This window comes from Cupressus sempervirens, chromosome 2 (assembly GCF_028749045.1).
Source record: "Cupressus sempervirens isolate cs-2001-9-10 chromosome 2, ASM2874904v1, whole genome shotgun sequence".
In the NCBI taxonomy this organism is placed as follows: domain Eukaryota; kingdom Viridiplantae; phylum Streptophyta; class Pinopsida; order Cupressales; family Cupressaceae; genus Cupressus; species Cupressus sempervirens.
The window spans coordinates 487,777,091-487,789,793 of NC_143119.1; the positions used below are offsets into that span (position 1 = coordinate 487,777,091).

The window sequence follows — 12,703 nt, forward strand, 5'->3', positions numbered from 1 at the left end:
ACCTATTATAGAGTTCAACTCACGAATCTCCACTTTGATAAACTAGCTCAAATCAAATGGAGAAGATTATAAAGAGTAGAGGATTGTGGAAAATATATTGAGAAGTTTACCTCAAAAATATGACAATCTTTTGATGACCATAGAGGAATAAAAGGACCTCACCACATTGACCATGGATGCATTGATGTGAACTCTTCGAACCCATGAGCATTAGCTAAACAAATCAGCAACAACTTCCCAAGAGTAGTATTTCAAGGCTCAAGAGAATTCAAGAGGTAGGGGGAGAGGAAGAAATGGCTCTGGTAGAGGATCAAGAAGTAGAGGTTGTGGAAGGAATGGTCAAAGTAATGTTGGTGCAAAAATCTCAGGAAGAGCAAGTAACCAAAAGGGAGAAAGCACCTCTGAAAAAAGCTCTAGAGGAGGTAAGAAGAATTACAACTCTAATAAGAGAAATATTTAATGCTACTACTATCATAAGTATGGGAATTATGTAAGTGAATTCTTGAAGAAGCAACATTAGTCAAAGTAGAATGCTAATGTGGTTGATGTGAATGTGAGAAATGCAAAAAATCCCACATCCTTCATCATGTGTAACATGTTAGAAGCTAGAGTTGAAATTTGCAACTGAAAGATTGACCTGTTAATGTTCAATACAACCACTAGATTTATAGAATACAAGAGGAAATTAAGCCATGTCATTAATCCCAAAGGGGAATGCTGGTGGTTAGTCCAAAAATCCTCCCCTTAACATTACCTAAGGAGATTCAAACCTTTGACCAAGCTTTGATACCACTTGTAAGAAGCTATAGTTATCATTGCACCAAAAGATCGACCTGTCAATTTCTGATACAACCACTAGACTTATACAATATAGGAGGTGGTTAAGCTATGTCACAAATTTTGAAGGGGAACGTTGGAACTTGGTCCAACATAATGTTGGTGAAGAAGGTAGCCTTGAGGTATGGTACCTAGACAATAGTTGTAGCAACCACATGAGTGGTAATGAAAGTTTATTTTCATTCATTGATAAGACTTTTAAGTTTGAAATAAAGATGGGAAATAATGGAACCGTTCCCATAGTGGGCAAAGGATCTATCATGGTTTGCACCAAGAAAGGTGAAAAGGAGATACTGAATGCATATTTTTCCGCTTGTATGAAGCACAATTTGATGAGTGTTGGACAACTCATTCAAAATGGATACAAGGTGTTGATGGAAAATGACAAATGTGTCATTTATGAGAAGGATGAGAGTAATATATTACTTGCAGTAGTCCAAATGACAAAGAACCAAATGTTTTTGTTGAAGATAGAGACATGTTTCTCTTCTCAAGTTAGTGTTGTAACTACCAAGTATCATGTACAACAATACATCAGCAATCAGCTCTTAGAAGCATGATTGAAGACCCCTCCAAGCTTTGGCATCTCAAGTATGGACATCTTGGTTTTGTTGGTTGAAATTTTTTATCCTAGAAAAGAATGGTAGATGGTTTTCCAAGTATAGTAGATTCATATGACAAGTGTGAGGCTTGTATTTTGCTTAAGAAACATAGGCTTCCCTTTAATTCTAGAAATTCTAGAAGGGCTAGAGTATCATTAGAATTGGTGCATTTTGATTTGGAAAGCCCTATGCAAAATACTTCTATTGGGGGGAGTACTTATTTTATTATTCATAGATGATTTCAATTGTAGGACATGGGTATATTTTTTAAAGAACAAATCTAAAGCATTTGATAAATTTGTTGAACTCAAAGCCCTAGCTGAAAAAGAATGTGGACATTATGTTAATGTCCTTAGATTAGATAGAGGAGGGGAGTATACCTCCAATATGTTTGTAAATTTTTGTAAGAAAAATGGCATAAGAAAAGAGCTTACATCCAGTTATACTCCATAGAAAAATGGAGTGGTTGATAGGAAGAACAAGACCATTTTTGAAATGATAAGAAGCATGATGAAAGCAAAGGGACTCCCAATTGAATATTAGGGAGAGGCTTTAGAAAAACCAATGTACTTGATAAATAGGTACCCTACAAAATTAGTTCATGATAAAATTCCTCTTGAGGCATGGTTAAGGAACATATGGGCAATTAAACCCTTAAAAGTGTTTGGATGTGTAGCATATGCACATGAGCGGAAGGAACAAAGGTAAAAGATGGATGAAAAAGGTTTGAAGTGCATCTTCATAGGATACAACTTAGAATCAAATTCCTATAGGCTATATGATCCAATTGCCAATAAGATCACCATTTCAAGAGATGTGGAATTTCTTGAAAATCAGTCATGGGATGGCTTAGTAGATGAATCCTCAAGCACTTCAAGTAAATTCCTATTATTGAAGAGAAAAAAAATGACATTAGTGATCGCCAAGAAGATGGAGTAGAAAATATGGATTACAAAAAAAGGAAAAAAGGGGAGCAACCCTTAACATGCCAAGTAATAGCTCCAAGCACATCAAGACAACCCCAAGCTAGTATGTAAAACAATAGCAGCAATAGTACTAAAAATTCAGATCTCACTCTTGGCCCCCTATTGTCAAGAGATAATAAAAATCTAAGGGAGTTATACCAAGATGAAAGGTATGATGAAGATTATGATGAGAGTGTAAATTTTGCATTATTTTCTCATAGTGATCCAATTTATTTTGAGGAAGCTATGAATGAAGAGAAATGGTGCCATGCCATGGATGAGGAAATAGATATCATTAAAATAAATGAGACATGGGAGTTAACTATTTTTCCTTCCAAGAAGCAAGTAATTGGAGTGAAATGGGTTTACAAGACCAAGTGCAATGCTAAAGGAAAAATAGATAGGCATAAGGCACAATTAGTGATCAAGGGGTACAAGCAATAGTATAGCATAGATTATGATGAGACATATGCTCTAGTTGCAAGAATGGAAATAGTTCATGTTGTCATAGCAATTATAGCCTATCACAAATGGAAGGTATATCAAATAGATGTGAAGTCAACCTTCTTGAATGGTGTATTGAAGGAAGAAGTATATATGGAGTAGCCACTTGGTTATGAAGTTACAAGTGAACAGCATAAAGTGTATAGATTGAAGAGAGCTCTATATGGGCTCAAGCAAGCTCCAGAAGCATGGTATAATAGGATTGAATCATATTTGATGAGTAATGTCTTTAGAAAAAGTGATGGTGAGCCCATACTATACATCAAGGTAGCCAATGGTAATGTGTTGATTGTTGGTTTGTATATTGATGACTTGATCTTCACTAGAAATGACAATTTTGATGAGTTCAAGGAGGCCATGAAAAATGAATTTGAAATGATAGACCTATGTCTCTTGAAGTGATTTTTAGGCATAGAAGTAAAAAAAATGCATGATGGCATCTTCATCTCTTAAGAAAAATATACAAGGCAGATCTTGGAGAGATTCAAAATGTAGAATAGTAAAGCAACCCTAACACCAATAGCAGTAGGTTTGAAGTTGAGCAAAGAAGATTGCAACAAAAGTGTGAATCAAACACTATACAAAAGTATGGTTAAAAATTTGATGTATTTGACTGCAACTCAGCTAGACATGGTGCATGTAGTAAGTTTGATTTCCAAATTTATGGAAACACCAAAGGATTCCCATTGACAAGTGGGAAATAGGATCCTAAGGTATGTGAATGGTACCAAGGGATTTGGAATTTTGTATACTACATAAAATGATTTCAGGTTTGTTGGTTACACAGTTAGTGATTGGGCTAGAAGTTTAGATGATAGGAAGAGCACTTCCAGATACATATTCCATATTGGATCAGGTACAATTTCATGGGCATCCAAGAAGCAACCTATTGTTGCTCAATCTATAGAAAAGGTTAAATACATAGTAGAAAATGTAGTAGCATGTCAAGATATTTGATTATGGAGGATCTTGACAGATTTAAACGAAAGGCAAGATGATGGAATCGGAATCATTTGTGACAACATCTCCTCAATTGAATTGTTTAAGAGTCTAGTCTTTCATGGAAGAAGAAAGCATATAGAGATCAGATATCACTTCATCAGAGTGTTAGTAGAGAATGGGGACATCAAGATGGAATTTAGCAAGTTTGAGCAGCAACTAGAAAACATATTTACCAAGCCTTTAGGCATTGGAACTTTTGTGCACCTAAGAGAGAGTCTTGGTGTAGTTAATTTTGATCAAGAGTGATCCTTGTTTGTTTGGCTCAGGAGGAAGGGGGATTGTTAGAAATTTAATATAGTAAGTCATTTTCTCATGGAGCCAAACACTCACCTACCACCATAATGGCCTATACAATAGTTAGAAACATTGAATGCTATTAGGTGAGTTCAGATTTGAAATGAGAGGGAAAACATTTTTTCCAAGAGACAAAAGGAATGAATCTATTTCATTTGAGTTTTCAAAGGAGAGTAGAGTAGAAGAGCTGGATTAGTTGTAGAGTAGAGCACAAAGTAGAGAAGGAAGTCGATCAACATATTAAGTTAGAGTTCAGAAGATAGAAGGAAGTTTTCATGTTTGCAGTTGCACATGTTGGGTCCTTTTGTCATTCTGTAAGTTCATTTTTGATTTTTTCTATGAAGCAATGATTTCTCTAGGCATTGTTGTATGTAGCCATTAGAGCTATAAGTTTGAAGTTTAAGTTTTATTAGTTTAAAGTTTTAGGGTTTTTCTAGTTGAAGTCGAATCCTCCCATATTTTGTTATAGTTTTGTTGAAATAGAATATAAGAAAGCAAGCAAGTAGGCATACTTGGAAATCTATTTTCCTCCTTCTACTTAACATTACATGTTCTTCATTTAAGATTTCTATACTTGCAAGTTTTGAAGTTTTTCCCTCTGAGTTTTAATGGTGGAAAAATCCAAACTGTAAGTGTATTGAATAGTTTACTTAGTTTAGTATTTGGCTAAGCTCACTCTCTGATGTTACTATCAAGCTCACTCGACATCCTCTTTTTCTGAGCATCACCTTGCAATGGTGATTGAGTTCACTCAACATCTTTACAATTGGCATACACTATGTTGAGTTGCCCTTAGTGCCAAGTCACTTAGCTCCTTCTTGTGCTGAGATTACTCAACACCGTCTTCCTATCACTCGACACCCTCTTTTGCCAAGCAAGTCTATCACTTGAAATTGCTTTGTGCAGAGTGAAATTTTAATAGGTTGTGATTTTTTTTTACAACCATGACTATTTGAATTCCTTTCTAATGCATTGGCTACATTTTGGTACAGCTTGAAATTTTCATATTTTCCTATTTTCCTATTTTAAATTTAACATTATTGTGGACTTTTTAACAATTTTAAATTGGGATTATGATTTAATACATGAAGTTTAATATATTAAAATGAATAATAAAATTTAGTTTTAAAAGTTTTTGTAAATGTCAAATGATATTTGCTCTTTTAAATTGGTTTTTTTTAAAAATTGTTTGTAACTAATGACATTTCATATGCCTCTCAACATGATAAAGGTGGAGCATATAACAATTTTCTTACCTAAGAAGTATTTTTGGAACAAAATTCCCACAAATAGTCTATCAAATAATTAGTTTTTTTTTAATACTTGGAGACCAAGTCTATTGTACTTCATTTTGTGTTATCAAGAATTCCTTATAGAATGTATTGCATTTTTTTTTAAGTTACTCTATATTAGTAAATAATAAAATAGAAATATTGGCCAAATATGGAACACTGCAATGTAATACTTCTGCTAATGGATTAAAGGAAGAGTTTTAGATTAGAAGTAATCTTCTAAATGTTAATTTGAATATTTAGGTAAGTGTAGAAATATAACTTTATATTATCTATATTATTTTCATACATTGTTTTTATTCTTGATTTAAAAAATTTGTTCAGATTTCTTCTTCTTTTTTGTCTATTGTTACTCATTTTATCATGTAAACTATGTTTTAATTACCATTTAATTTGTACAAAATAGTGATTATTATGAATAGATCAAGTATGTTTGTATTAAATCACAATTTTATTGTAAGACAACATTGGTAATCTAAATTATATTTATAATCCACATGTTGGTGAATGAATTTGAATGCATCATGTTTTATAAACAATTTAACGATAGTTAATATATGATTATTCATTAAGAAATAAGGATTTTTTTTGTAAATATATTGCTACTACATTACTTCTCTCTCCTTTAATCTTCTCCCATTTTAATGAATATATAATACATCTTGCTATTATTATAGGAAGCAATAGAATGGTTTTGCCAAGAGGTAGAAATTATTGCAAGGCAAAGACATCCATATGTGCTTCAACTTCTAGGAGCATGTCTCTCTCCTTCGAGAATAGCATGGCTAGTCACAGAGTTACTAGGCCCACAAACTTTAAGAGAGTGGCTTTATGGTGATAAGTATCGCCAAAACCAAAGAACCAAACTACTTCCACCATTATCTCATCGATTACAAATTGCATTGGAGATCTCTCAAGGGATGCAGGTTAATTTCTTATCAACTAGAGCTTAATGGCATTTACTTTTTTTTTATTTTAAAATAATTCTATGCAAGATATTTTATATTATATACTATAATCAACATAAGGATTTATCTTAATATGCTAGTTACATTAATAATATTGACACTTTAACATGTGATCTGCAAAATTAGAGGATAACTAGGTTGTAATCTTCAAAGTAGTTATATTACACACTTTTCTTCTAATCAACATATATCATACATTTTTCTTTATATATCTTAACAATATATTTTTCATTTTTCTTTGATTTGAAAAACCTATAATTCTTAACATATCACTATTATTCTTCACAACATCCTATTCACGACTTATTATTTACTTTAATATTATATAGAATTTGTTATACTAACATTTTATGTTTGATTACAGTATCTCCATGGACAAAAACCTAAGGTTTTACATCGTGACTTAAAGCTCAGTAACATATTTTTAGATGAAAACTACCATGTTAAACTTGGAGATTTTGGTCATGCTCGCTTGTTAGTAGATGGTGAGCTTGCTCTTACTGGAGAAACTGGAACATATGTGTACATGGCACCAGAGGTTATAAAGTCTCAACCATATGATGAAAAGTGTGACGTTTACAGGTTTGTGAAGTACATAATAATTAATTGTTGAATTTTAACTTGTTAGAAAATATTTAGATATTTGTAGAAATAATACAATGTACGTAACTTATGTACTATTTTTATTATAATGATCATTATTCTAAATTTATCATTCAATGCATTATAATAAAATCCACATAATTAGGAGATAGAAATATTATATTTTTCTTCCCAGGAACATTTTAATGTTAACATTCAAAAAATTAATTATTATTTTGTAATTAAAGAATGTTATCCTTTATTCTTAATCTCAAATTAGATGTAGTCATCAAACTATATAAAATAAATAGCTAGAAAAGTAGACAATAATAGAGTAAATATTTGGTGTTCCTACAATACAATACACTACACTACAATATAATATAATATAGAGTCCTATCAAGGCCATCATCTTGTTGGATGTATATTGGGAAAGTGAGATATTGTGGTGGGGGATGGTGAATTAGAATTATAAATTTTTTAACCTTCTAAACAATTATCAAAATGATAACTTTCACCACTAACCCTCATCTCATCAATATGAAAAATCACATAAACATTTATTGCAATGATGTAAAAGATCTAATACATTGATCCTAAACATAAACATAAACATATATGATCAACACATAACACAATGATATGATTACCTAGAAACCCTCTGAGGTGAAGGTAAAACTGGGGTGGGGATGAGGCCCATAAATCTTCACTATTGTAGTAATAAATTTCGCATGTTAGGGCTACAATTTTGATCATTTGTGATGATGTACTCTATGAGGGGTCTTCCTTGCTAAGAACTTATAGACTTATTTAGTCTACCTTGATTAAAGGATTTGAAACTTAAAACAAAGTAAACACTTTGTTAGGTGATTTACATAGGCCTATTAGGACCACTCTGTTAAGAGATTTACCCTAATTTTCTATGATAAAATGTATCACTACCTAATCCGTTGGTTAGCACTATAATTCTAGATTACATATATCCTCTTTCCATTGTTTGATCCTTCTATGATCCAATATAATGTTTTTTTGCACTTCATTGCTCTACTTGGTCACTCTACCTTGCTTCACCTTTAAACTCTTCTTAGACATCCAAACTTTTCTTCTCACACATACCCTCTTCTTTTTTCTACTCATGCATTAATTTATGGTTTAGATCCTCCTTATATAACTAACTAGATATGGTTCTATATCAAGATCAACAATCCGTAGTTCTTCCAATTTTTGCTTAAACCTTCAATTTTTCTGATTAGTTAAACACCTTGCATAGGGATTAATGATCCAAATAATAATGCATAATCAACTCCTTAAATTAACCCTTGATCATTAAATCCTGTAATAAGTCAGCCAAAAACTATTAACTTTAGTGTTTGTGCAATCCCAAATTATTATATCAAAACTAGTTCACTTGATGCTTGAACACTCTAATGCTTTGTCATGACTAGTTCTTCATACCACCCTTGGAATTATGAACACTCAATATTCACTATATAACTTGACATGAACTAACTCTATGTTTCTTAGCACAAATTGAATTCTATCATACTCAACATGTATAGGAACACTCAGTGGCCATATAATTTATTGAATAATAATTTCTTGGCCTTAACTAAAATATGAACAATTCTAAATTACATTTCTCTACTTTAGTAGGATGACTTAGTCATAGTGATGACCTACCAATGCTACTAAATAAATGACTAAGTGTTTGACACTAATAGACAAAAAACTATAGGGATAAAAAAATCCCCCTTTGACATTAGTGGAAAAAATACTTTGTCATGATTCAATCCAAAAAATCAAAAAAATAGTGCTCCCCCTTAGACTATCACTCAATCTTCATTAAGACTTCAAAATGTACAATATATATACATGACATTTATGCACTCTCACTAGAAAAATAGGTCAAAGAATAATACTTGTTCTTTTTTATATTCAATCCTCATCATGGTATATTTCCCCCATACAAATATATTCCCCCTTTCTTTTGTCACTAATGGCTGTTGTTGGATACAATTGATTAATTGTGCATTGTCTTTGATGTTATATATATTTCATAATCATTATCAGTTAGTATATGCCAAGCTCACTTGGGTAGTGAAGACAGAAGGCATTGTCTACTAAGTTCACTCAGGCATTGAAGGAAAAGTTGCAGAAAGTGAGTGTTAACCAAGTTCACTTGGGTAACAAAGGAAAGTTGGATGGAACTAGTGCTAATCAAGCTCACTTGGTTGCCAAAGGATTTTTGTAGGTTTTTAGTTTTAACCAAGCTTCTATTGGTTAATGAAGAAAATCATTTTAGAGTTAGTTTCTACTGAGCAAGGTTGGCTAACAAAGTATTTTCTTATATTGCCCTATTAAGCTTAATTGATTTATCTATAGATTCCAGCCAACTAAAGTGATGAATATTGATTAATGTTAAGTTGTATTTGAGCCAAATTGAAAAAGTAGAAGGTGATTATAAGGTCAAGTTGTGATTTCCAGGTGTGTGAAAAAGTGCAAGAAAATGTGTGAATTGTAATGATGTGATTGAAGATCTATTGATGAGCAGAGGAATCAAATTTGAAGGATAAGAAGAATATCCTTGTGATGTAGCAAAATCATATTCGATTAGGAAGGATCAAGTATAAGCCATGATAGAGATCTAAAACCAAAAAAATAGTTGCAGTCAAATCAGGTCATCTCATTGTTACTCTCTAACAATTGTAGCAGTGATCTAAATCTCCTAATAGACTTGGCTTAATAGCTATTTGCAAATCCTTTAACAAGGTGGCAATTCCATTGAATTATTCTCAAGACCTCTAACTAGGCCACTCCTAACAAGGTGATTGAATCCTCTAATAGGGTCACACCTAACAGTGTGTTTTGTAACCTTTAATAAGGTTGGCTCCTAATATGGCTCACTTGAGAAGAGTAAAAATCAGTAAGTAGTTGCTATTGGTGGTTTTTCCCAAATTGGGTTTCCACATTAAATCTTGGTGTGAAATGTGTTCATGATATTTTTTTTTATTTGTTTATGGCCAAGTTAAAGTAATGGTAATCATAGATAACATCTAATGATTTATGTGTTAATCTTTTATTGAGCTAATCTAGTTACTACCAAGTTACAATATTCTGTGTGTTTGGCGAGCTTTAGCAGTATTCAGTTATTTGTTTGCATTTTATACTAACATCTAAGGGATCTAGGATTTATTTTTGTAGTAACTAATTCACCCCTCCCCTCTCAATTACTCCTCTTATATTTCCAACAATTGGTATCAGAGATTTTGGTGCTTGTAGAGAAGGTTTCAAGGACCTAAGGTAAAGATTAGGATGTCTTACAAAAGAGAGATTCTCAAGTTGATCAGAGACAATTTTGTAGCAAGGACTTATGATATTACATCTGACTACCATCAGTGATTCAAGTTGTAAGTATCTTGATGCTGAATATAAGATTCCCACTAGAACATTATCAGTTGAAGACATTTTTGAAAAGAAGAATCATAATGTCATGATGATTGATATTGCATCTATTCTCAATTATGCTGAATTTGATGAGGTAAAAGATTGCAAAAATGCTTTTGCAATGTGGAACAAACTAAAATATATCTATGGAGGAGATGATAATGTAAGAAGAGCCAAAGTAGAAAGCCTTAGAGGAAAATTTGATCAAATGAAAATGAGAGAAGATGAAAATATTGAAAAATATGTGGAAAGGAACAAGGCTAGTGTAAGTGCAATCAAAGCATCTAGAGGAGACATCAAGGAGGAAACTATTCTAAGTAAAGTACTTAGAACTCTTCTTCCTATTTATGCTATTAGAGTATCTGCTATTCAAGAAATGAGATGTGATCCAAATAAAAAGATGTGTTTGGATGCTCTAGTTGGAAGATTAATAGCTTTTGAGTTAGACAATTATGATAACTATGTTCTTGCTTCAAAGAATATTGAATATGCATTTACAGCTAAGCTTTCACTCAAAGAAAAGGGTTAAAAGTCAAAATATAGTCAATTAGGAAGTGAAGAAGATGGATCATTAGAAGAAAGTTTAGACAATGATCTTGATGTTGTTGAAGCCTTGCTTGCAAGGAATTATTCCAAAAGAAGAGGATAGTACAAAGGTAAAGTTGCTTTAATCTACTTTTCTTGTGAAGAAATTGGTCACATTGCTACTAGGTGCCCAAGAAAGGAAACTAAGGATGAGAAGAAAAGAAATTAGCATAAAGGAAAGAAGGACTCCAAGAACTACAAGAGTTGTAAGGAAAAAGGTAAAAAATCTTGTTTTATGGCCAAAGATTCTAATAACATTGAAGATGAAATGGTATATATAGCCGTGAAAGATGAACCTAATGATGAAGGAGATAAGATGGTACTTATCTCTCATATTAGCAAAAATAATATATGGATTATTCACAGTGGCTACTCACATCATATGATTGGTGACAAAACAAAATTTGAGCATATGGAATATTATGAAGGAGGTAGTGTAAGATTTGGAAACAATGAACCTCGTAACATAAAAGGAAAAGGATGCATCTTGTTAACTAAAGAACACTACTTATTGATTTGAAGGACTAAAGCATAGTCTATTAAGTGTGGCACAATTGAATAACATTGGATTTAAGGTAGAATTCATGAATGTATAGACCAATCTTCTGGATGGAAAAGGAAATTTGGTTGGTTCTAGCAAACAAACAAAAGGTAATCTATTTTATCTTGATCTCAGTGACTTTTCATGTTTTTTTGCTCAAGTAGAGGAAAGTTGGTTATGGCACAAAAGGCTATGTCATGTGAACTTTGATAATCTGGTTAAGATAAGAAAACATAAAAGAGTAAGAGGTATTCCTTGTTTGAAGAAGCCTAACATGGGTCTATGAAAGAATTTCCAAATTGGTAAGATGGGAAAGAAAAACTTCAAAAGAAAAGACTATCAGTCAGAAGAAGTCTTGGAAATTGTTCATATAGACTTATGTGGACCTATTGGAATAGAGAGTTATAGTGGAGAAATTTTTTTCATTCTCTTTGTGGATGACCACTCTAGAATGATGATAGTAATGTACCTAAAAGAAAAATTAGAAGCCTTTCAAAAATTCAAGTGGCATCTGGCAAGAGTAGAAAAAGAAACTAGAAAGAAGTTGAAATGCCTAAGATTAGACAAAGGTGGTGAATTCATCTCTGATGAATTCAATAATTCCTACATTGAAAGAGGAATCAAAAGACAAGTATTTTCACCTGGTAAACCATAGCAAAATGATATGGAAAAAAGAAGAAACAGATCTATCATGGATTGTGCAAGAACCCTACTGATTAAAAATAATGTTGCTCTCAAATACTAGAAGGAACCTATCAACACTATAGTTTGTACCTTGAACAAAGTTTAGTTAAAGAAAGATTCAAATAAGACACCTTATTAGTTATGGTATGGCTACAAAACTAATGTAAGTTGAAAATATTTGGTAGCAAATGTTACATATTGAAAGAATCTAGAAAAGAAAATTTTATGTAAAAGGTGATGAAGACATATTTCTAGGATACTCTTGTAGAATTAAAGCATAAAAATGTTTGAATTTGTCTACTCACAAAATTATAGAGAGTGCACATGTCAAAATTAAGGAATATGTAGAAAAGAGTGAAAAAGAAAGCAACAAGGAACTTGAAGACTATAGAAGATTCATTTA

The 12,703-nt window shown here is 32.2% G+C and overlaps 1 protein-coding gene across 1 annotated transcript in view; it reads left to right on the forward strand.

Annotated features, from left to right (window-relative positions):
- Positions 1–7,077, forward strand: part of LOC149573147 (uncharacterized) — a 90,083-nt gene extending 83,006 nt beyond the window's left edge. Inside the window, exon 4 of the mRNA XM_089815916.1 lies at positions 6,829–7,077. Within this exon, the coding sequence (XP_089672042.1) occupies positions 6,829–7,077 (249 nt within the window). The remainder of the gene's footprint in view (positions 1–6,828) is intronic.
- Positions 7,078–12,703: the final 5,626 nt, after the last annotated feature.